This window comes from Danio aesculapii, chromosome 4 (genome assembly GCF_903798145.1).
Source record: "Danio aesculapii chromosome 4, fDanAes4.1, whole genome shotgun sequence".
Taxonomy (NCBI): Eukaryota; Metazoa; Chordata; class Actinopteri; order Cypriniformes; family Danionidae; genus Danio; species Danio aesculapii.
This window is the reverse complement of record NC_079438.1, coordinates 32,493,226-32,519,737: the sequence shown is the minus strand read 5'-3', so window position 1 is coordinate 32,519,737 and position 26,512 is coordinate 32,493,226. Positions and strand designations below refer to the sequence as shown.

The window sequence follows — 26,512 nt, the reverse complement described above, 5'->3', positions numbered from 1 at the left end:
GTATATGGCACCTTTAAAAAAAGTGACTTCTCGTGTTTCTATCACAATATGACAGTGGACACACTGCACCTACATACAGTTCTGTCCAAACAGCTTCCAAAAGTTGATTTTCATCATAGGCACCCTTTAAGTTATAAAAGTGTACACACATTAGCTGTACTAAAGTGAGCTATTTCATACATATTATATAATCTGAAAGTAGTTTAAAAATAGATACATTTTAAGGTTTGAAGTACACTAAAACAGCACATTCATTCAATACATTTAAGCTCACTTAGGCCCCGTTTACACTACTACGTTTTAGTTTTAAAGCGCACAAGTTTTGCTACGGTTACGCCATCCATCCACACTACGCTGAAGTTTTCGAGTCCCGAAAACGGAGCGTTTTGGAAACGCTGAAGAGGCTGCTTTCATTCTAAAACGCTGCTGCTCAGTTTCAGTGTGGATGGGGGAAAACGGAGACATCTGAAAACAGAGGCAAGTCAGCAGACGTTAACCTATCTGATTGGAACTTTTTCCTCAATATTAAGTAGCCTACACACAGTTCATTCCTGCATCCTCTCCTTGTAAGTTCAGACTTCGCAAGTTTGATATGGAAAACAAACTCCTGAGGAATCGTCTGTAAATCTTCAAAGGGACCGTGTACTTTGTAACCTCATTCACATCACCCTGGCTATGCTGTTTCACTTAACAATAAAACAAAAACATATAAGGAACTGTCAATTTTCATTTTGATATTAGCAACTTAATAGACACCAAAAATGTTGAGGTGTCGTGTAGCTGTCATCTACACCGTCATTAGAATATAACCATCATCTTCATGCATATTTATAAAAAACGAAGTCAACAACAGTACTGCCTGCTTTCATTTTCATTGAAAATAAACGTACCCTCTCTTTCATTGAATATCAGTTTTAATAATCAATAATGGCCATTATGAAGTATAACATACAATAAGTTTATACATAAAGGTAAGCAATCAGTCATATGTGCAGAATCAGTGTCCGTGGTTACATTAATGAATATATTAACCTAAGCGCTCAGCCAAAACACGTTACCTGAGAACAAGTAATAGATTCAAAAGACCAAAGTCGGGGAATATGTCGCTAACTGTGCCCTCTCTCTCTCTCTCTCTCTCTCTCAAAAAAAAAAAATAAAAATAAAAAAAAAAAAATTTTTACTAATGCTTTGCTTCTTAGACTCTACACACCTGAAACTTGTCTATAGGACTTGTTCACTGCTGCTCTTATAGTTGTGTAAATTGCTTCCTTGTCCTCATTTGTAAGTCGCTTTGGATAAAAGCGTCTGCTAAATGACTAAATGTAAATGTCTAAATGTAGATATAGACAACAAGATGAAGTAAATATCACTTTTAAGAAATATAGTGAAATTAGATCCAGCGGTAGATCCTTGATGAACAGTCTGATGCGCACAGCTCTCATATGAGTATGTGCTCAAAGCACGCTGCAGTGCATGCCAGAGTGTGTGTGGTCACGTGATGTGCGTTTTCACCATTTTAATGTAGACGCAGAGTTGTTCAGAAATGCTGGGTGAAACGCTAGTGTAGACGCGAATCGTTTTCAAAACGTGTTAGTGTAAATGGGGCCTTACTTTCATCACTAAAACACTTTCCACTTTCATTCATCAAAAAGGCCAGTCAGTCTATAACATTATTTATCACTGTAAATAATTTATCACTGTAAATAAATCTGCTAATTAAAGTTTTCGTTTTTTTTGTTTATTTTTGCTGTCAAATTACATTGTGGGACCTTAAGCTCTACAGTTACAATCTACACTAAACTTTTTATTGACAACTTTAGATGAAATTTATCTCTACAGTTTAAAAAATACATTAAAAGAGACTCATAGATATGACTTTCTGATTTTTTTTATTGTACTGCTGCAGTACAGTTACACTCTTTACCTAAAACTTCATACAGATTTTAAAAAGTGCATCGTCACATCCAGATTCTCCTTACTGAATATTTAAAGATGTCCTAAGTGTGTTCTCTTCTTCTTATGAGTGGCATCAGAGGGTACAGACTCTGAAATCTGCATTTAAATGAACTGTAGACTGGTTCTTGTCTTTTTTACTTACTGTCTACTTAAGAGTTTGTCTCAAAGAAGGTCAAGATGTTTGTCTAATTTGGCTGTGCTGCTCAGAACACATGTCCCTGCAGGGAGAGAGGAGAGGTTTCTGGTTCAAATAGGATTGATGTGATGGAAAGACATAAGTGCAGAGGGGTATTGCACAAACGCAAGATAAGCGTTTTGAGATTTTGAGGTTATCCTGGCTGACTTTAGCCTTGACTCAGTTGCATGAAAGCAGGCTAAATTCAGCTGGATTAAGTTACTATGGAGATTTTTTCTTAGCAGCTAGCAAGCAGGCTAATGACCAAGCTAAGATTAATCCTAGTGATCTACATGTTAGTTTCATTATCAATGCTACTGGAAATTAATGTGTTTTACAGTCACTCCCTGTTCTTGGCTATTTACATATATTTTCCAACTATTAGAATTAAAAATAAGTATGTTTATCGTTTTATCATTTATTTTATCATTTAATAATTTTAAATATGTTCATATATATTCATTTCAGATTTAAATATGGGGAGATATAGATAAGAAAAGCAAAAAATAGATAATCGATTAGAGAAAAAGGCGACAAGGTGGCGCCTCACAGCAAGAGGGTCGCTGGTTGGAGCCTCGGCTGGGTCAGTTGGCATTTCTGTGTGGAGTTTGCATGTTCTCCCCACGTTCGCGTGGGTTTCCTCCGGGTACTCCGATTTCCCCCACAAGTCCAAAGACATGTGGTATAGGTGAATTGGGTAAGCTAAATTGTCTGTAGTGTGTGTGTGAATGAGTGTGTGTGGTTGTTTCCCAGTGATGGGTTGCAGCTGGAAGGGCATCCGCTGCGTAAAACATATGCTGGATAAATTGGCGGTTCATTAATCTGGGCGACCCCAGATTAATAAAGGGACTAAGCCAAAAAGTGTTTGAATGAATGAATAATTAGATAATTGATGAATGAATGATTAGAGAAAAAAAACATATGTACGGTGTTCAGCATAAATGTGTACAGCCCCTTTTGAAAATTTAAAATGAATATTTTTATCAAATTTTCAGTGAATACAGACAATAATTTATAGTGCATTTAAAAAAGATTTGTTTTATTTAACACTCATATTCATTAAAATAAGACTTTGTTCAACTAACATCTTTAGGTATAGAAAGATAATACAGTTAAATTCAAACAAGATATTGCAAAAAAATAAAAACTGATTGTATTTACAGATGACATACTTACCCGGTGATATGAGAAAATTTAATAAAGAATTTTACTTGTGCTGGAACATTTACAACAGAAAGCAGTTCAGTATTGAGCGAGAAAAATTTGGACACATGTCTGTTACTTTATTAGTTTTAAATCAAAACATGCAATGTTAATATTTTCAGTTGTAATTTTTCCAGAGAACTATCACATTCATTCAAAGGTACACCAGAACTAAAAATACACTGCATTGCAGAAAGGCGGAAACAAAGTGATGTAATTGTAAAAAGGGTCTGTCGTCTATATAAACATAAAATTAAACACCCGGTGCAATAAGGCATAAGACGTGTTGGGCATGATTTGTTGCTATTTTCAGACTAGCACAAGCCTAATTTTCACATTTTTCTCCACGTTGTTAAAATAGCAAACCCATTTGCACCACTTTGTGGACTCATAGGTGTGCTGGTCTAAAATAGAGTTGTGTTAAGGCGCATTGTTGGCATTGCTTTTTTAAGAAAATGAAATAGACCGCACCGTTGACCATCTAAAAGCAGTTCTAAAGTCCAGCGCAGAGTACATTAGTTATGCACTATGTGGGTTCAAATGCATACACATTGCTTGATGCACACAAGATGTACAGCAATACAAAAATATCTTTAAATATGAAAAAAAAAATTAAAGGATAAATGGCCTGTTTCCACTGAGTGGTACGGTTCGGTTTGGTACGCTTTTATGGCCGTTTCCACTGTCAAAAAGCATACCAAACCGAACTGTACCGTACCACTTTTTCGGCACCCTTTCGAAAGGGTACCAAACACAAGAAAGGGTACCAAAAGGTAGAGCCACACGCGCAGCTGAACGCTATTGGTTTACAGAGATACGTCATTCGCTGACGCAACAAGGCAGAATGAAAACTAAAAAACCGCCATGTTTGAAATACACAGCGAGAGATTATAGCGGAATTATAAATACATAGAATAACGAGCCATGGTCGATCTGGACTTAAACAAACCTTGTCGTCGTCTTGATAAACAGCCACAAATCCAAGAAGAAGAGCAGATTTACCCTGTGCCCCGTAGTTTTTTACGAGCCAGTCTGAGGCGCGAGCAGTTTCGCTTTCTTGCTTGCGCTCGCGCGCATCTAACATTATATCTGAAATAACAAACTTCCTGATGAGTTCACTACACCGCTGGTCAGAGCGCCACACACCATGGTTGTCATAAATTACAAATGATCAATGTTTTCAATCACAAGAGAATTCTTTTAGGTTTCAAATGGCGAATTACACATTAGTAGTAGCAGAACAGTCATTTACAGTTGATGAAATACACCACTGTTGTCTGTGAAAAGGGAAATAATCATAAGCATGATCTGACAACGTGCTTACTTTATACAGTATCACCTGTGCATAATTAGACATTTTGTGCTGTCCGTAACTCTACTTTTGCGCATGGGGGTCAGTTTAGGACCATGATCTGTTTACACTGCAAATCTGATATTGGCCACATTTATAAGGGCAGTGTGAACGGCCATGCAAGAACATCAGATCTGAGAAAAAAATCTGATTTGAGCACTAAGGCTGGCAGTGTGAACGTAGAAGGCCTAGGATGTAGGAATTAAAGATTTTTTTTTTTTTTTTTTTCACATTTTGGCAAGTTTTTAGGGAAATGTAATATTGCAATGTTCGGCCTAGTTGTGAGCAGAATTTCTGTATTTGTACTCACTTTGTCTGAACAGGTATACAGAGCATTTAAGCATTCATTTGCAGGGTTATTCACTTAGCCCCACAGCAGTATAAATTATAAGTAATAATCACACAACAATCATACTTTTATAAATAAGCATTTATTAATAAAATATTCAGAAAAAAATATATATATTTGGTGAAATTTAGAATGTGTTTACTTGCAGTAATAGTGCCCATCTGAAAAGCACAGGCTACACATGTGAAGTAGTTGTCTGCATAGATCTTGTAGTTTTGACCCTCTGGAAGTGTGGAGCGTAATCACAACATCAGTTCAGATTTGGCTTGTCGTATTCCATTCCATCAGAGATTCCAGTTCTGACCCACAGTTTAAAGCCCTATGGGTGTGGCTTGCCAAGCATATTTTGTTTGATGGTACTGAATCTCCTCTTGAAAGAAATCATCATTTCATACACAGAGTTGTGCTCTTCAGGTACCACTTGCAGACATCCCTCCCTAAATGTATTTAGCCACAATCTGAGTTTCCAGACTTTGTGCTTCTTTTCCATCTCTGACACGGTCAAGTAGTTTATAAAGTGTAATGAAGTCAACAGAGATTTGAATCTGTAGTGGGACGTCACATCACATCATAAACAGGGGCGCACTGTGTGTCTGTCTCCCAATACATACAGACTCCAGACGTTTGCATTAGACTCATCTGCCAATAATCTTCTCCATTTCCTTATTGTTAGTGTTTACAGATGCTCTATTTTTGCAAGCGGTACTCATTTGTGTTTCTTGTCAGAGCCTCAATCATGTCTTCTGTCACAACCTTTTGGAAGTACTCCAGTGGGGTGAAGAGGGAGGTGGCATCTTTAGATATTTCTGCACCAGAAAAATCAGAATTGGGACTGATAAACTCCTTTTGTGTTTTTTTTTTTTTTGGTTGGGGTTTGATGTCCACATCATCATTGGCTGGTCAGTCAGTGGGTTGGTGGTTTTATTTGTCTATTTCTCCTGCATTTTTTTTTTCTCTGAGTCACTTGCATCCATTTTAAAATCTCTCTTTCCATTTTGGACTGCAGCAGTCATATTCTGTACACTTAATCTACAGATGAAAAATCTAGGGGTCTACAGATGAAAAATAGCCATTCTTGGCTAATTCTGGCACATTTCACAGTAATGTTTGTTAAAGTGCATTGACCCTGTAAACGAATAAACTAAACTAATAGATGGCCTTTCTACGCTGATGGCATTCTGAAACTGAAAAAGTTTGGATTTTTTTTTTTTATTAAATATGTTAAAAACACATATAAGACTTGTATTGTAGCAGATTTACATTTTGCAGACAATTTCAATGCCATTTTAATGCAAATGCTAATCCAAATTCCACTACATTCAAACAATGCTGTCTGAATGGACTATTATGGTCTCTACTTATCCTAAAAAATATACTGAAAAAGACAAATACATCTTCCCAGAGCACTAACAGGTTCAAATTCAAGACCATCCAAACCTGAACAATGCAATTGGCTTCCACTCTAACCCAATGCTGTAGAATTACAACATAGACATAATAAACTTAATATGTCTGTGTTTTAGACATGGTGTCATGGTGGTGCAGTGGGTAGCATGATCTCCTTATAATCTGAAGGTCACTGGTTCAAGCCCTGGCTGGGTCAGTTGGCATTTTTGTGTGGAGTTTGCATGTTCTCCCCGTGTTGGTGTGTTCCTCCACGGGTGCTCAGGTTTTGATATAGGTGAATTGAATAAGCTAAATTGGCCATAGTGTATGTGTGTGAATGCAAGAGTGTATGGGTGTTTCCCAGTGTTGGGTTGCGATTGTAAGGGCATCTGCTGCGTAAAAACCTATGCTGGATAAGTTGGCGGTTCATTCCGATGTGGCATCCCCTGATTAAATCCCCTGACTAAGCCGAAAAAAAAATGAATGAATGAATATTCAAGACATTGTAATAAACACACACAAAAAGTATTTAGCTCAATGCGAAGATTGTAGGTAGAGTAAGTTCATGGCAGGATGACCAGACCTATAAACACCTTTTGTGTCTGATTGCATCGGACACAAAATAATACCCATTGATCATGTGAATGGGGTTTTGAGAGAGAAAAAACATTTGCTTGCCTTTTTTTTAGGAATTGTTAAAAGTGATGTTGCAATTTTGCAACAGTGGGCTTTACAGGGTTAATACTGCAGTGAAATATTTGCTGTAGAGTAAATAACAGATGACTGTGACCAAATATTGCCATAGGATAAAGCCTAACCAATTAGATTTCACAACAGACTATTCATACTGACATGCATCAGGTAACAGATGCTTTTTCCTTCTTAGCATGTAAACGAGTTTTCAGAAAGATGACTTTTTTTTTAAAGAAAACCACCTCATTTGTAGGTATGCAAGTGACTGCTGCTGTGAATTGCATACACATGTGGTCAGTGCTGCAGTGCAGTTGTGGAGTGTTAATCAGCCTCAGCTCTGACCTTATGGAGCTCTTCTATTATATCATCAGTTCATGCTGATGACTCAGGGCTGAAACTGCAATGGTGCATGTCTGAAAACTAAAACATTTGCTTTATTGGAATGTCCTTTTGAGGACCTTACAATTATTCTCAGCATTACATTTAAGTAATGAATAATATTATAAAAACTTTTTAATGTGTTATTTGATGCACTCATAAGTGAGAAGCTCAAATTTTAGGGTGATTTTGTACACTTTGTTTTAAAGGCCTGTAGCATAATTCAAGTGTCAGATGCTTATTCTCTCTGAGTTCTGTTGCCTATAACTAAATACATACCATTATTTTGCTTATTCCTTTTGTGTTTTTGTATGTTTTTAAGGTGCTGTATGCACGATTTTGACTCCTCTAAATCATAATACTGTATAATTATTATTATTTATTTTAATTTATGTGACTTGATTCAGTAATAAAATATTTAATTGGAATGTACAAAGAGAAATTTATCTAAAACAATGTTACTTTTGCATAACAACAGCTTTTACTTAATTCCATACATAAATTTGACTTCTCAGATCTGAGTGTAGAAATATACCTTTTTCAGTGAAGCATCCAGCAAGTGCCTATGCATTTGTTGTGTTATTTTGAATCTATCACAAATATGAACATCAATATTTTGGAATTGATATTAATATTGATATTTTAGCCCCACGCAGGGTACCAAATTAATATTGAAATATTAAATCATTAATATAAAATATTAAAATCAACATTAGTATTGTAAATTAACACCCACTCCTAGGGCCTCTAACATTAACCCAATCGACCCACTGCGAGGTAGCAACAACTGGAGCTGAACAATTGTTTCTAATTTTGACAGAGATCTTCTCTATCAGCATGACTATTTCCCTACATTTATAACATGTAAAGCTCTCACTGCTGACACTGAGAGTGAGGTACACTAATCATGTGGCAAGACATGCATATGCATATGCACCATGCATATGAGCCATTTTTACTCACCGTGAATTGAAGTAGATTCTGACTTACCACTGGAATTTTATGAATTAAAAGGAGCTGTCTATTTTTTTTTATTATATAATATTGTAAAACTAGATATAAAATTATAGAACTAGTAAATAATTTGATTGAAAGAGTTCAATGATCTTGATATAAAATTGTAAATAATTATATAGGACAAAGAAAACAGGCCAAAGATGAGCTAAAAAATGGGCTAACAATACTTACAACTGTTAAAATATGTTAGCTGCAATGCTAACACAATATGCTCTTGGTGGTAGTATTTAATATTTATGAAGCTAGTAACTAATTTGATTGTCTGAGTTTGATTGTGATGACTATTAATTAAATTTAGAATAAAAATAGAATTTCAAGAAGACCAAGGCAAGCTAAAGTTTTGCGACACTCAGCCAGATAGCAACTCTATAAACTCTATCTCCTGAATTTTTAAAGGATTAACATCCACACTCTTTTTCAGGTCCTGTTTTAGCTCTGCTGTGGGGCAAATTCAGAAGCCTGTTCCAGCCTTCCTGCTGATGCAAACCTTTTAAAGAGGCTTAGTGCTTTAATACTAAATGAGTGTGTTTGTATGTCTGTAAATGTGAAAGATGGGGCTTGGTCTATTTTTAAAAGCTGATTCCCACATGAATTCAATGTGTTATTCCTATCTTTGTTTTAATGATTAATCCACTTTATGGACTGGAGTTAAATGATTCAACTCATATTGGCAGATGGCACTTTATGGATGCTTTTATGGAAGCATGTTGGAGTCTGGTATCTATTTGTTCTTGTATGATTTGTTTGTTTGGTTATTTTCAAACTGAATGTGCTTGGAAACAACTCCAGTAGATAAAAATTTGTAGGAAAGAAATTACAGATTTTTTACCAGATGCCGATTTCTCTACAGATTATAGATGCCTTGATTATGTTTGTTCGAAGTCACGATAACAAAATATAAAATTGTTTAATGCATGCAATTGCTTCAGACAATAGTATAATGCTATTTAAAACATAAATGAATATAAATTGTGATAATAATGTTTTTGAGACAGGTTTATGACTGATTTATTTCATGTTCAGTCTTTTATTTCAATGTTTTTAATATTTTTATTCTATTCAAAGCAACATTAAGTGATGTGGCTAAAAAATGTTGGATAGTTTTGTCTGTGTTGAATGATCAATCATTTTGCATGATTTATTCCTTTGCATTACAATTATATTGTGGTTTATTATTATTAGACACCTTAGGTGTAAATCCCTATAAGTGGGTGCTGGCTAAAAGGTTAAATACTTTCGATGTTAAAAATATTTGTTAAACAAATTTTATAAAAACAAATGCTAATATACACTCACCGGCCTTTATTAAGTACATCTGTCCAATTGCTTATTAACACAAATTTCTAAGTAGCCAATCAAATGGCAGCAACTCAATGCATTTAGACATGGTCAAGATGATTTGCTGCAGTTCAAACCGAGCATCAGAATAAAGGTGCGGTCACACTTGACTTTTCCTCCCATACACTTCCATTCATACGCACACGAATACGTCAGACCGGAAACGCGGGGTCATGCGTTAAGTTTCGCAGGTTGCTGCGGTGCAAAGTTCAAGCTTGGTGAACTCTGACCTGCGAAATCTCATCACTTGGCTGCATGAGACCAATCGAGGATCAAAACAGGACCTCTCTGTGCAGAAATTTAAAGCATGGAGCAATCGTTCGCTTTTTTAAATGTCTAATCATCTTGTTTAATCCCACCCCTTTTCGCAGCGCCGCACGACAGAATTTCGCTCTCACAAAGCCCGGTGTGACCGTAGCTTGAGGAAGAAAGATGATTTAAATGACTTTAATTATTTAGAGTTTACAGAGAAACAAACACATTACTTTACATGCTTTTATTAATCTAGGCTCAAAAAGTTCTCAAAATATAATTTTATCCTACATTTCTTTAAAGAAATATGAAGGTGTAGCTTATATAGTTAGTTGTTAAATGCAGAGCTTCTCTATAAAAAAGGTGAAAAAAACACCTGCAAGTTCTGAAAGAGATCTATTGCGACTTCCTGAATTGTCCTTAAGTCGCTGGAGAGGCAGTGAGGGTCCTTTTGATTTGTGACGCGCTGATGGCTGATACAGACACGCTGAGCCCAAGATGTTTTTAGCAACTTTATATATATATAGTTGAAACATGACAAACAAAACATGAATTTGTGAGTTAAATACCTGTTTTCTATGGAGCTGATTATTGCATTGTACAGGGTTGTTGCGGTTGCTGTGGCGTTGTTGCGTGTGCTGTGGCGATGTTGCTTGTGCTGTGGCGTGGCGATGTTGCTTGTGCTGTGGCGTGGCGTTTGCTGTGGCGTTGTTGCTTGTGCTGTGGCGGTTAACAAAAAGTACAGCAACCCCACTCTCCTTCTCTCCTCCTGTGTGATTGTGCACGAGCTTTATTTGGTCTAGCAGGTGCAAGGTAGGCCCATGTGACTAAAAACATTAAACGTCACTGTGAAACCCAAAACTAATACAAATAAACATTATAATTAAGTGAAAAGTAATATGGCTCCTATACACCAGCCCCTAATTATTAGATCAACACATAATAATTATCCAAAATTACAGATAGGAGACATTAATCAAACACACAAAAATTCATCAGTAAAGTCCAACAGTAAAATGTCCATACTTTTCTTCTTGGTGTCATAATGGCAAAAATACAAAAATCCACAAAAAAGGCAAAAATAAATGCACAAAAAAAGGAATGATCCAAAAATATGGACAAAAAAAGATTTTTACTGTAGTTCAAATTTAATTGAACTCAGACTCCTGCAGCAAGCAGACCTTTGTAATAGGTCTTTCCAAATAGCTGGTTTTTGTTTTAATCCGTACCTGACGAACGAATCCTCTTCGGTCTGGGAAGGTTTGGATTACTCGACCTGTTGGCCAAGAATTTCGTGGAGCTGTGCTGTCCATTATGATCACAAGATCTACCACAACGAGGTTCCTCTTAACTCCAACCCATCTCTGACGCTCCTGTAGCTGAGGTAAGTATTCCTTAACCCATCTCTTCCAGAATAGATCCGACATGTATTGTACCTGTTTCCACCTCATAAGTGCATACATGTCTGTCGGTTGGAACAACCCTGGGGGTAATGATGGTAAAGTCTTCAACTGTAACAAGTGGTTTGGAGTTAGTGCTTCCAGGTCATTCGAATTCATGGAAGCCTTGGTGATTGGACGGCTGTTGATGATGGCTTCAATTTCACAAAGCACCGTGTGAAGACCTTCTTCATCCAGGTTTTGCACCTTAAACATCGAATTAAGGACTTTACGCACTGATCTTATTAACCTCTCCCATGATCCTCCATGATGAGAGCCAGCCGGTGGGTTAAAGCTTCATTTGATTCCCTTCTGCAGCATAAGATCATTGATCTGACCCTGGTTCCACTGTTTAATGGCAGCTTTCAGCTCACGCTCTGCACCTACAAAATTTGTTGCATTATCTGAACGCAACTCCCGCACTTGTCCCCTTCTGGAAATGAAATGCCTGAGTGCATTAATGAAGGAGTCCGTATCCAGTGATGGAGCAACTTCAAGGTGTACAGCTCTGATGGCAAGACAGGTAAATATAACACCATACGTCTTTACCATGCTCCTTCGACTCTTAACCTCAAAAGGTCCAAAATAGTCCACTCCCACTCGAGTAAATGGCGGTTCATCTGGGATTATCCTTTCATGTGGCAAGTCTGCCATTTGCTGGTAAACTGGCAGAGCATTTAGACGGCAACAGATGATGCATTTGGACAGTACTTTCCTTATAGCTACACTGACACCAGTTATCCAGTACTTCTCCCGCAATTTGGACAGCATATGGTTCAGTCCACCATGCCCCACTTCCTGATGGATATGTCTCAGCAAGAGCTCTGAAATGTGAAGATCCCTTGTCAATATTATAGGGTGTTTAATTTCCACAGGCATAGCCAATCTACAGAGACGACCACCAACTCTCAGGATTCCATCTTGCAACTGTGGACAGAGCTTATGGAGGTGACTGGATGTTTTAATATGTTGCCCTTTCTCCAAACTGGCTAGCTCTTGAGGAAATCTCCGTCTCTGACAGAATTTGATGATGGCAAGCTCAGCCCGGCCCAAGTCCTTTACTGTAAGTTTACTGCTTGTCTCTTTTAAATAATCCATCTCCTCTGCCACTAAGGAGCTCTGCTGTTCAATTTTGTCCGACTGTACAACGGTCTGATGTAAGTGCCTCCTTTTCTTTAAACAAGACATGAGCCAGTCCTTAATCCTCAATACCCATGCCACGGATTTCTTTAGACGTGTCCAGTAAGAGAAATATTGGATCAGGTCAGTGACTGGATCTTCTTTGATTTGTGTAACATTTGTTGCAGCAACCTTTTTAACATCAGGATCTTCAGGTGAAAGGTATTTGACGTCTTCCTTGTTCACAGGCCACTCACTCTCAGGATGTAAAAGAAAGTGAGGCCCTGACACCCATGTAGTGTTTTGAATAAACACATCCACCTTAACACCTCTAGATGCCATATCTGCTGGATTACTTGCAGTGTCCACATACCTCCACTGCACAGAACTGGAAACTTTCAGGATTTGAGAGACCCTATTTGAAACGAAAACTTTGAATCGTGAGGTCTCATTTCTGATCTATTTGAGCACGGATGTACTGTCTGTCCAAAACAGTCCAAAAGCTCCATATGCAGCTCTTTCCTCCAAAGGATGTCCATGCGACTGGCCATGGTAGCAGCAATAAGCTCCATTCTGGGGATGGTAACGGATTTTAAAATGGAGCCACTCTTGCCTTTCCCATGATAAAAGCACTGTGCATTACTGAATTCCTGTTCTTCAGCAACAGGTACGACACTGTTCCATACCCATCCTGACTGGCATCACTGAAATTATGTAACTGGGCTGTAACAACATCTCCAAAGCATGATGGTTTCACACATCGGTCCACTTTAAACACGTCCAACAAATGCAGCTGCTCCAACCATTTCAGCCACTCCTTTGACACTGACTCCGGCACAGTGTCATCCCAGCCAATTTCTCTCCTGCACAAATCTCTCATAATTTTCTTCGCTGTTAAAATGACAGGGCTCAGCATTCCAAGAGGATCATAAATTGAACTCATAGTTGAGAGAATTCCTCTTCTGGTGAGCGGTCTATCCTTCAGTACAATCTTAAACTTAAAGCAGTCTGATTTTATGCACCATTCCATACCCAGCACTCTCTCCACAGGTAATGAGTCCAACTCCATGTTTAACCCTTCCATGCCTCTTGCTCTGTGACTTTCAGGGATAGCTTCCAATACACCAGGCCTGTTGGTGTTCCACTTTGTTAGGGAAAATCCACCCCTGGCGCACAGAGAAACCAGCTCCTGGTATAGTAACACTGCTTCCTTCTCTGTAACAACTGACACAAGGCAGTCATCTACATAAAAACAGTTCAATAACTTGTCTACTACATTCTCACTGTAGTGACATCCATAATCCTCTGCACACCTTCTGAGGGCATAATTGGCACAACTAGGTGATGATGTTGCCCCAAACAAATGCACCTTCATACGGTATTCAACAGGTTGTTGTTCCACATCTCCATTAGGCCACCAAAGAAACCTAAGCAGGTCTGAGTAATCTGAAGAGACCCGTACCTGATAAAACATGGATTCGACATCAGCCATGATTACTACTGGTTCCTTTCTAAAACGAGTCATAACTCCTATCAAAGAACTCGTAAGATCTGGGCCCTGTAAGAGCGGAGCATTCAACGATGTTCCTTGGTAACTTGCTGCACAGTCAAACACGACTCTGATCTTTCCCTTGGTGGGGTGATACACTCCATGGTGTGGTATATACCATACCTTTCCATCACTGCGGTCCAGTTCCTCTACAGGCACCTTTTTAGCATAATCTTAAAGAAGAAGATCAATTATAAAGTTGTTATATTCAGCATGAAATAATGGGTCTTTCTGAAACCTCCTTTTCAGATGATGCAAACGCTGTTCAACAATGTTCTTGTTATTTGGCATGCTGACAACAATGTTCCTGAATGGCAATGCAATCTGGTAGTGCCCATTCACATGTTTTACTGAATTACTCACCAGTTCTAGAAATTTTTTATCTTCTCTTGACATTCCAGCATGATCATCGAAGCGGTTTTCAGGAAAGTCAATTTTAAACTGTTGCTGCCAAAGCTCATCCAAATTTACAGCTGAAACTCTATTAAGCGTTACCAGTGGCTGTTCGCAGTTATCCCTTTTCCACTGTCTCCCATCAGTGGTCATTAACAGTCCAGCCCAGCATGGTTCTAATGGCATACGGTCCATCATTTACACTGCATAACTCTTGTAATGGTTCCAGTGCTTTAGGGACATTGGTTCCTATCAGGAGTTCTATTTCAGAATCGATCTGAAGTAAGTGAATGTGTTTTAAGTAAGACCATCTTTTAATATCCCTATTAGTTGGAATATTTCCTCTGTGCACTGGCATGGACTCTTGTGTATAAACTTTTGGCAGCTCAAGAAAACTGTCTCTATCCAGTGCCGCAACCTCCAAACCAGATACAATGTTGCTACTCACAACCTTCTCCTGCCCCATGGTTTGTAGGAGAATACGCCCCTTCCTTCCTGTAAGGTGAAGCTTGTGCATCAGGTTCTCTGTACAAAACACTGCAGTGCTCCCTTGGTCCAAGTATGCATAGGTAGTAATAATTTTGCTTCCTTTATTAGATTTTACCTGAACCAGTACTATGGGTAGCTTGCAGTCCTCATCTCCAGCCCCTGTAAGACCACTTGACACCAGCATGTTGTCAACAGGCACCACTGTGTTCCTCTCAGTCTGCTCAGCAACATGTGCAGGTTCCTTATGAAGGACTGTGGGATGCTTAAGGTTACACTTTGAACAGGAAATCCTTTTACGGCAATTTTTACTGATGTGTCCTGTACACAAACAGCCAAAACATATACCATTTTCCCTCAAGAAGCCTATCTTCTTCTCGTGTACCATTTTCCCCAACTGTACACACATATCTAGGGTGTGTCCTCCTCCACAGCACATACATATTTTCTTACCTGTTGTTATAATTTCCTTCTCTTTCTTTTCAGACTGACATTTACTCTCCACAGTGCCCACACTGGTCGCAAAGCTGGTTCCTTTGTTTCCTGATCGATGTTGTGACTTAAGTTTATTCATTCCTTTATTTCCACTTACTGATGTAGTGTCTTGTATGTTACCAAACACTGGATCTGTAAGTATTTTCACTTGTTTCTCAATGAAATCAGTAATGTCTTTGAACTTAACTCTCTGGTTGTTTCTTTCCTGCAGCTCACAAACCTGGCTCCTCCATCGATCTCGGAGTTCATATGGAAGTTTTTTAATAATACACAACATATTAGAAGGCATGTCCAAGTCATGAAGATACTGCACATCCTCTATTGCATTACAATATCCTCTGAGAAAGAAACTAAAATCCTGCAGAGCCTTCACATCCTCGGTTTTAATTGGAGACCATAAAAGGGCTTTATCCATGTAAGCAGAAGCCACTTTTTGTGCGTTCCCGAACTGTTTCTTCAACAAAGTTTTTGCTTTCAAATATCCTCGATCTGGATTCATATAATGACAGCTCCTCACAAGTGATTTAGCATGACCCCTTGTATATTGCTCCAAGAAATACAAAAGGTCACAGTTGTCATTTGTGTTTTTCTCAATACCATTCTCAAAAGCTCTAATAAAAGAGTGGTATTTCAGTGGGTCACCATCAAATGTGGGTATTTCTCTTTTTGGTAAAGCTGAAAGCCCCTGTTGCTGCATCAACAGTGTTGTTACCTCATTCTGTTTCTTCATGAGACCAAGAACATGATTTTTGGTTTCTGAATCCATGAAAATATCTGTATTGAAATCATGCGGTCCTTGTGAATATTGCATGTTGATAGAATCCAGGTGGGTTTGCGGAAATAGTGGGATATTGATGTTTGATGGAAATATATTGTCCAACACTGGAGTAGGCTTAATTTTGGGTTTAGCTCCTGATGGTCTCTCCTGATTTGAATGGGATGGAATAAATTCACCTGCATCAACATTAAGTGGTTGTTTAGATAGTTTTGCCACATAAGAGTTCATCCCATCTGAAACATTTGATGTCGTTTTCACACTTGTTGTGCTGTGTGTTTTGAGAATCTCAAGTTTCGCCTGTTCCCCTGCAATTTCAGCATCCAGTTGCAATCTTTCCTTCTTTTTACGCAACCGTTCCTCCTCCTCTTCCAGTGCATGTCTTTTTTCTAATAATTTTTTCTTCATGGCTTAAGCAGCCAACTCAGCTTGGGCTTTTAAACGTGCAGATGAGGATGAAGAATGTTTTGACTGTGATGACTTGTTACTGCTCATGTTTGAAACACTATCACATGGATTAATTTCATCCTTAATTTCAACTTCATTTGATTTTGCAGAATGTGATACATTTTCATTCATTTCTGTTGTATTCTGTGAAACACCTTGGGTTTGTTCAGTTTCACTGATCCATTGCTCAGTTTGGTTTTGAAACACACTGCTGTAACTCATTATGCTTAAAAACCATTCCTTTTGTTTAAGAAATTCATCCTCAGGAAGTAGAGGCATTAGTTTATCATGTGCATTAACAGCACTCTCACACAATGTGTTTAAAATCATTAAGCATTGTTTTATTTGAAGGATGTTTGCCTTTTATTTCATATATTCTTTCATTTTTTGGTATCAACCCTTTGATTTTATCAACAGCACGTTTGCATTCACATTGCAATCTCTCAGTGTTATTCAGCAAGGCCTTTTGAGCGAGTTTGCTTTCCCTTTTCTTTCCCGTCTCTTCAACAGAGCACGGGGTACCACCAGTTTGACTCATGGTGATTCTTTTGATTCAGTGTTCAGTGAATCGCAACATCCAAACACAACGCAACGTTTGAACACGCTCAAACGATTCAATTCAACTCAATAGCGGTTCATTTTCCTTTCAAACAACATCACGGCATCACACAAACAAAGTGCACACTTCCTACAGACACCAAAGTAAGTAGCGCGATCTCGCGCATCCGATTTGCATTCCAAACAACTTCAACATACACCAATGCCAACCAGATTCCTCATCCACGCATAGATCCACAAATAAACTTATCTGTCCTGCGTAAACGAACATATGACATGGCCCATTTGATTTGCAATCGCTTCACGTACTTGGCGTCTTCCTGATTTGTTTGTGCGTTGATTTCGCGAGTGATGATTTTCCTGAGAAGATGCCGTTTTTTGTTGACAAATTATTATGACTTCCTGATTTGTCCTTAAGTCGCTGGAGAGGCAGTGAGGGTCCTTTTGATTTGTGACGCGCTGATGGCTGATACAGACACGCTGAGCCCAATATGTTTTTAGCAAACTTTATATATATAGTTGAAACATGACAAACAAAACATGAATTTGTGAGTTAAATACATGTTGTCTATGGAGCTGATTATTGCATTGTACAGGGTTGTTGCGGTTGCTGTGGCGTTGTTGCGTGTGCTGTGGCGTGGTGTGGCGTTGCGTTTGCTGTGGCGGTCAACAAAAAGTACCCCACTCTCCTTCTCTCATCCTAACACCTGTGTGATTGTGCACGAGCTTTATTTGGTCTAGCAGGTGCAAGGTAGGCCCACGTGACTTAAAACATTAAACGTCACAGTTAAACCCAAAACTAATACAAATAAACATTATAATTAAGTGAAAAGTAATATAGCTCCTATAAGATCAAGCTAGTTAAGGAAAAGTAACGTAAAAGTAATATGATGCATTACTTTCCATGAAAAGTAACCAAGTAACACAATTAGTTATTTTTTTGGGGGGAGTAACTAAGTAAGTAGCACCGTTATAGCCATCGGAAAAATTCAGAGAATTGAAAGGAATATTTTCTTTTTGCACAAGTCACTCCTCATAGGAAGTTTAATAATTACACGCCTATATAGGCAGTTGATTGTTTGTGCATTCGCTGTGATTACATTAGAAAAACCAGCTATTGCTTCAAAATATGTCTAATATTTAATCAACTACAATTTAATTGCAATGTTTCTCACTTGTGGTGGTGTGTAACTTAATATTTGCAACTTCACTTCATTGCCTCTAAGAGTAACCAATAGACAAAAATATGAGAATTTGAGTAAAGCAGTCATGAAGCTTGCATGGAGGAGCACATATATGTTAATTTTGAGGTTAGTACATCTGACTGGGAGTGTGAAAGCTGGTGTAGGCATAGTTTACACAAGGCTTCAGTTCTATTTTCATCTTTGCATTGCTAACTTTAAAACTACCATTAACCAGATGTGTTTTCTCTTAGAGAATGAGCTTTGATATGATATACATTTTTGGATATGTTACCTTAATGTACTGGTGGATACACACTGCATGACTACAATATATAAGGCCATGTGCGAGACTGGAAATAGTAGCCTTACTACCCTGCAACAAGCATTTTTTATAATTTGTTAATTATGAGTCATTCATAACTCATTTTACACAGCATGATTTTGAATCACAGAAGAGGTCTATATATTTAGCATTCCAATATGTAATGCAGGAACGAGCATCAGGCATTTTGGGCATATGACGGTGTCACAAAACCTGTCAGGGTTAAAATTGTGCAGAGTGAACTCAATAAAGGAAGACCTAATGCATGTGTAGAGTTATGGGATTTCTGGATCTCGTTGGAGCAAATTATAAAACGAACAGAGAAAGTGCAGATCAGATCATATGTAAAAAAAATAAGTTTTACAACATTTCCTTGGCATACACCCTTCTTTATTAGGACTCGCTACATTGAAATGATCTGCCCCAGTTGATCTGGACGAGGTGTACGTGTGTGTACGTGTGTGTGCGTGTGCGTGTGTGTGTGTGTGTGTGACAAGTCTTTTAGCCTCTAGTCACGGAATGGTTCTATAATGCTGGCACATTTTCAAAAGCTGATCTTTTTTTTACCACCTCTTTTCCTACAGGAACCAGACAGTTCTTCACCAGTTCTGTTGTCCTGCTCCGGACGCCCCTGAATCGGACTCTCAGGCCTGTGTTCCCAGGTAGGGTGGTTTATTGGTGCTTTCCATTGCCACAGTAAAGATCATGTTTTTGGTCATTCTAAGCAACACAACTGCCCTACTTAAATCCATCCTGAAGTGGTTGTGAGTCTTTTCATGTCTCGTTTCCTTATAGCAAATTCAGTTTTCATGATTACAGTTAGAAGGGACTTGACTGAGCAACAGCTGATGACATTTTCATCTAAATCAGGCGGAGAAAAACATGTGTATCTATTGTTGCCATATTCATCAGTAGGCATAAGTTCTGCACCACTGACTTAGAGGCTGCAGGAAAAGCCATCTTTGGTCAGAGTAATTTCCAATACTGACAGCATAATCATGTTTACACAAGGTTGTCATTGTGTATTCTGCTTTGAAGTGATAGCTGAAATCCATCATCATGGAGAACCCAATCTTGTGGCTTTTTAAATTCCTTAAAATATTTTTTCGTTCTTTCTTTCTGAACAAAATTAAAAAAAAGAAACAAAAAACAAGCACCAACAATTAATTGTTTGTAACATTTGTAATGTTTTTAAATGAAAATAAATGTATGTTTTAATTGCTACTAACTTTTATATTAAATTAAATACTACTGTAAGATTAATGTGTATGACAATGATGTGGTAAGTTTTTTTTTTTTTTTTTTTTTTTTTTGGTAACACTTTATTTTGATTGTCCTTTTGAGTATTTGTAGTGTCTGCTTAATATCTGTTGATACTGCTGCTAAACAGACATTAAACTGACTATAAGGAACTTTGCAAGCACATGTCAACTTACACTAACCATAACCCTAACCATAACCCTAACCCCAACCTAACAGTCTTCTTCTAAGCCAATGAGAATTAGTTGGCATGTAGATGCAATGCAAATTAAATTCAACAAACGGACCATCAAAATAAAATGTGACCATTTTTTTCATTTTAATTAATTAATTAATTAAATAATTAATTAATACATTCATGCATACATTCATATATATGTCTCAGTTACTGTCATTAACTTTGTTCCCTGAAGGAGGGAATGGAGGCATTATGCTGGATCAACATTTTGGGGAATCACTAGATGACCAATTTCTCTGAAGAAAAAGAAAAAGTTCAGATGAATGCATGTGAACTGACAAGAGAAACTCCTCACAGGTGCAGCTGCTTAAACTCAGTTGAGAAAATTAGTAACATCTAGAGGAGATCTGACAATTGACAAAGAACCTGCAGCTGCATGCTTGTTGTACACAGTCACAACCCCCCACACTGTCCGGTGACTGAAGGTATGGTGACACAGCATGGTGATGGTCTCCTGGTGTGTCCATGCTCACCATGCCCATCTTGTTGCCTGATCGTGACGCCAGCAACAAAGTGGTCTCATATGAAACATTCATACGTTCACACCTATTGTAAAAGGGTCATTTAGTTCACACCTATCAGTTTGTGGGGGTTAAGGCACAGGTCACATGTCATACACAGAATTGATCACATAAGAGTTAATTTAATGGAAATGCAACCAAACTAAAATGCACCCAATCTTTCAATCCCTCCTCTGATCATATTTGATCATAAAACAGATTAATCATGGATACAGCAATCTGCATACAGGCTATACAGTATAACTTAATATAACAAAATAAGAGGTCATGGTGGAGCTTGCATTCCCTTGAATGCCCAAGTCCATTTCTATTTGATGTTGTGGAAGTAGTGGTTGTGTTCCATGGAGGTTCAGGTGTGTTCATCTAGGTGCAGTGTTGTGTGCCTCTGGTCTTCCTCTGGAGCACTGGAACATCTGCAATCACACAAAAGAGAAAAGGTAACCGTATCTTGCCCAGAAAAAGATGTCAATGAAACTGTAAAACTGCCTATAGGAACTGTCCCTATTTAATACTGACAGGACACTACAGTGTTTATCAGTGCCGGTTTATGTCTTCATCCTCAGGCGACAAGCTAGAGCCTAAAAACTCTAGTCCAGCCATATCTGGACTCTGAAAAACACTACTGCCATCTAACCCTTGTCTCTAGGCAAACTCGCGTTGATCCATTCATCAAGTCCCTGAATATTAATTATTGAATTAGATACTAAAACCTTCTCAAGTGAGCTCTCCCACTTGGATTTTAGTGGTAATTTCTAAGGTTTTCGTGTCTTTACCCATTTTTGGGCACTAAACTATGGACCCTCTTCAGAGATGACAAAACTTGATTATTGTCTTCATTTACTGCGAGGCTGAGTCTTGCTTCATTTTGGACAAGGCTGTCAGATGTCAGGTTTTCAGTGGACATGGGCTGGCTTGGGGCATGTTCAAAAGGGCATAGTTTATTTCCATCCATACTGCATTGGTTGCCATCACGCAGTTCTATTGCATCGTCCATCAGCTCTTCTTTTGTAGAGTTTTATTTGCAGTCTGCTTTTTGTCTAAGACTGATCGGTGGTCTTGCTGAAGCTGTCTTAATGCCGCTGTATGTTCACCTCTCTCTTTTATGCCTGGCAACACCGTCTACTAAGACATTAAACTTGTTTTCATCTGTTGAGACTTCTGTGTCAGCTTTTACCTTATTGTTTGCATACACACTAAGTTCATCAGCTTCTGGAAAATGTCACTAACTGGTGCTGTAGAGCACATGTGTCAATTACAAGGCCCGCGGGCCAAATGTGGCCCGTCAAAACATTTAATCAGGCCCGACAACAAGTTTTGGTAATGAAGTTCAAGTGGCCCGCACTTGCTTTAAATATTAGGTCTTTGACCATTACAGTATTGAGACATAGATGGTTCTGTTGCGCGTGCAGTGAGCAGAGAAAATAAATAATATCATAGTGGCCTTCCTAAATAATAACCGTGTTTTCAAAATCCCAGAGGCAGTCAAGCATAAATATATTTTAAACACGAGTAAATCTGATTATGAGCCTGATCAAGAGAAGATGAAACTGCGTAAATGGATCAAGAGACAGTCACAAAGCGATCTCAAGTCAGCCAGATAACATGACGAAAGAGGTAACTGAGCTCATCTTGAAGATCAGACAGAGTGAGTCATTTTCGCTTGGCACATAATAGTGAAGTGAACTGAATGTCAGCGGTGTTAGTAAACTGAATGTTTCATGTTTTTTTTTTTTTACTGTAAACGCTAAGTAACGTCATGTTCCGGTGTCCTGACATTTTATCCTACCCATCAGATTATGCTACCAACACACACACACACGCACGCACGCACGCACGCACGCACGCACGCATGCACACGCACACGCACACACACAAATCAGAAATGGCTCTTTGCTGAAAAAAGGTTCCCGACCCCTGCGTTAGCATAACGTTACGCTTAATGTAAACAAGGTGAAATATTTCTGGGACTAGCACAACGCCAAAAAAGCAAAATGGACAGAGAATATCGACAATTTCAAAGATGGTGGGAAACAGAATACTTATTCAAATATTTATTCATATATTACAAGTGTCCTTTGAAGCAAAATAATCAAAATAATACAATTTCTTACCATTTATTTTTTATATAGGCTACCATTTGTCTATAATAGCCCACTAATAAATATATTGCTTTAATTTTTTCCCTCTGAAATCCACAAGTTCAGTTGTAGGCATCGACAGTTGGCATGGATCATTTCATGGTCAGGTTGCCTTTTTAAAGCTAAAAGAATAAATTTAATAATACAATATCAGAAGCCATCTGTTGCTTGTTACAATGTGGTATATCAGTTGTTGGCTTTGTGTTTTATTATCAGTTTTTCTGAATATGAAATTGTTTTTAAAGTAGACTACTGTTCTATGCTGGCCTACTGTACTGTTTTATACTTATATTGGTTAGAGACCTTCATGTTTTGATAGAGATAAAAGCTGCTGTGATTAAAATTAAATGTAAAACATTGCTATTTTGATAAATGTGGTTTAATGAAGTGTTATACAGTTGTTAATAAACTTTTATTTTCTCTAATAAATAATTTTTTTAAAAAGTGTATGTACGGCCCCTGACTTTATTCACAACACTCAGTGCGGCCCTTACCAAGTTTGGATTTGACACCCCTGCTGTAGAGAGAGGTTCTTCAGTTTCTCTGCGGCTGTACAGCATTTAGCAGGGTCTGTTTTTGTTGTATTGTTAGCTGCTGAAACTGCTTGAACAGGCGGTCATCATTGCTTTGACGAAACCGAGCTTGCACTCACGGGTCCAGTGTCCTTTATTGCAATTTCTGGATCTTCCTTTAGTTCGTAGTTTTGAGTATCTCTGATACTCACTTTCTTTTTGCTCATCCTCAATTGTTCTGTTGTTGCAAAACAAACTTTTGGATGGCAGAGCTCTTAGTTTGACAACCTGTGTTCTTTCCAGTTTAGCTGACCATTCAACAATCTGGATGAATGTTGTTCCAGTGCTGTCCCAGTCATCATACCTGATTTTAAGATCTTTAGAAATCTCAGGTTTGAGTCCATTGACAAATGCTGTTTTCCAGTGTCTTTGTCAAGATCTCCACTTTCATTTAAAACAGAATGTTCCATCCATGTTTTTCTGAAGCGTTCTTCAAACTCTGCAACACTTTCTCCTGTTTTCTGCATGCATGAGTTAATTCTTGCCCAATTGACCTCTGCAGGTTTCAGTTCAAACAAGAAAATTTGTACAGCTTCCCATCCATCCTTTGTGTTTTCTTGTGATTCACCAATCCTTCCTTCAACACTTTCTGTGAGTCTCTTTTGGTCACTAAGGTCTCTTAAGGTGACATCAAGAATCATCACAGCGTCTAGTGGATGTAAATTGTAGATTTTCTGCAGTCATTGAAGAAACGGCCAAATCTTCCGTGGTTGTTTGTATACACTCTTTTGACCATTTGTCAACTTGCTCTGGAGTAGCTGGATGGTATGTCCTGTACGGAACATATTTCTTTTATCACTTTCTTCACAGTGCGAGTTCGTCTCTCTCCATTCTCTTCATAGCCCTCCTCATTGTCAGTTTCAACATTAGTCCTTCTGTGTTTGACAATTACAGGAGCTAATCTAATCTTTGAGTTCATTGAGTCATGAACACTGGTGTTGATGGAAAGATCAGCCTCGTTGTCAACAAAGCTGCTTGAAGATCTTGATTCCAGCTGTTTGGAGATCAAAGTCAATAGCTTTGTCATTTTTCATTTTTATTCACCAGTCTTTCTCTATCCTTTAAGTTTTCAATTGTTCAGCCAGTACTCGAACTTTAGCTTTCTTCACTTTGTTATTACGTTACAATCTGTCAGTCTCACACTTATGCCCATGCTGAAGTATCTGCTTGATCAGAATTATTGACAGTACAATAATAATTGCTCTGTCAAAGACCTATTGTTCGAACTACGTTTTTTATGTTGTAATGGTGCTCTAAACAGGGCGTAACAACTTTAGAGAAAATCTGCATTACATTATTATTATTTGTTTGTTTTGTACACGTTATATTGTTTTGCTCAGTACATATACATTTAAATAGGCTACTATGAATTAAAACCATTGTACGTATCCTATATTTTTGGTTTTCACAAGTATTGGAGATTTCCACTTGTAAGTCATAGGTCACCTATAGGTTTTGGTATGAGCCATGGCTTTGTTGAAAATGGCATACATGCTTTTGGAGTGCACCACAAAGGAAGCACACTTGTCACTCTGAAGTTTTCTAAAACAGAACTGTAAAAAAATTAAGGCAAATTACATGTGGAGAGATATCTTTAAGCTTAATCATTCAAAGCAAATGTTGAAGTGTTCAAAAGGGATGGGGCATAGGGAGAATTTACTATGCTTCTAACTACAGCTCTACAGGTGTAGTTGCAAACACAAACACACAGTTTGCAAATGTTCATTGCAACAACAGATTTGAGAAACACCAAATTAATGAACTATGTTTGTAGTGGAAATTGTGACCTTAGTTGCCAGTCTGTAATGTTTGGTCTGGTGGTAATCGAGGTGAGGATCCAAACAGAGCTTTATTTAGGGATGGTCGCACAGGCAAGGTCAAGTACAGGAACAAACTGAAGCATACAGATAAACAAATAGAGTGGTTAGGCTCTGGCTCAGGCTGTGGGTCAGGACGCATTGGCGGTTCAGACAACCCCAGTTGGTCAGGAGGCTCTGGGTCAGTAGGCACTTGTGGGTCAAACAACCCCAGTTGGTCAGGAGGCTCTGGGTCAGTAGGTGCTGGCAGCTCAGACAACCCCACCCTACTGAAAAAAGACAGCCTAAACCAGCCTAGGCTGGTTTTAGAGGGGTTTTGGCCACTTCCAGGTTGGTTTCCAGCCATTTCCAGCCTGGTCTTAGGTGGCCAGGGTGGGAAGATGACCAGCTAAAACCAGCTTGACCAGCCTAGCCTGGCTGGGGTCCCAGCCAAAACCAGCTATGTCCAGCTTAAACCAGGCTGGTCAAGCTGGTTTTAGCTGGCTATTTTCCAGCCTGACCAGCTAAGACCAGGCTCGAAATGGCTGGAAACCAGGCTGGTCAACCAGCTAAAACCAGCCAACCAGCTTCGGCTGGTTTAAGCTGTTTTTTTCAGTAGTGCAGTAAGTCAGGGGGCTTAGGATCAGGAGGCATGGGTGATTCAGATAACCCCATTGCTTTACGAGACTCTAGGTCAGGAGGCATCCGTGGTTCACACAACCCCAGTGGGTCAGGGGACTTTTGACCAGGAAACATTGGTGCATCAGGAGGTACAGGGTCAGGAAGCATTAGCGTATCAGGCAGTTGCATTGACCATTCTTGGAGCCTAGATGGCATTGGAAACTCTTGAAGCTGGAGCTCTGATGCCGGTCACTTTTGGAGCCTAGACGGCATCAACAACTCTTGAAGCTGCAGTTCTGATGGCGGTCACTCTTGGAGCTTGGATCTGGCACCTGACATTTGGGGAATTCAGGAGGGTCTGGAGAATCTTGCAGCTCTGGAGAATCTGACAGCTCTGGCAGTAAGAGCTCTGGTATTGACAGCAGCTCTGGAAACTCAGGTAGTGGTGGCCATTCTTGTAGCTCAGGTGATTATCATTTCAGGAACAGAAACTATGACAGA

At 38.6% G+C, this 26,512-nt stretch overlaps 1 protein-coding gene across 4 annotated transcripts in view; it reads left to right on the top strand.

Annotated features, from left to right (window-relative positions):
- The window catches only part of iqsec3a (IQ motif and Sec7 domain ArfGEF 3a), a 176,626-nt gene that overhangs the window by 11,577 nt on the left and 138,537 nt on the right, over window positions 1–26,512 (top strand). For all 4 annotated transcript variants that reach the window (XM_056455457.1, XM_056455458.1, XM_056455459.1 and 1 more), the window contains one exon: window positions 19,450–19,527. In XM_056455457.1, the coding sequence (XP_056311432.1) occupies window positions 19,450–19,527 (78 nt within the window). Of the gene's footprint in view, window positions 1–19,449; window positions 19,528–26,512 lie in introns of those variants that run through there.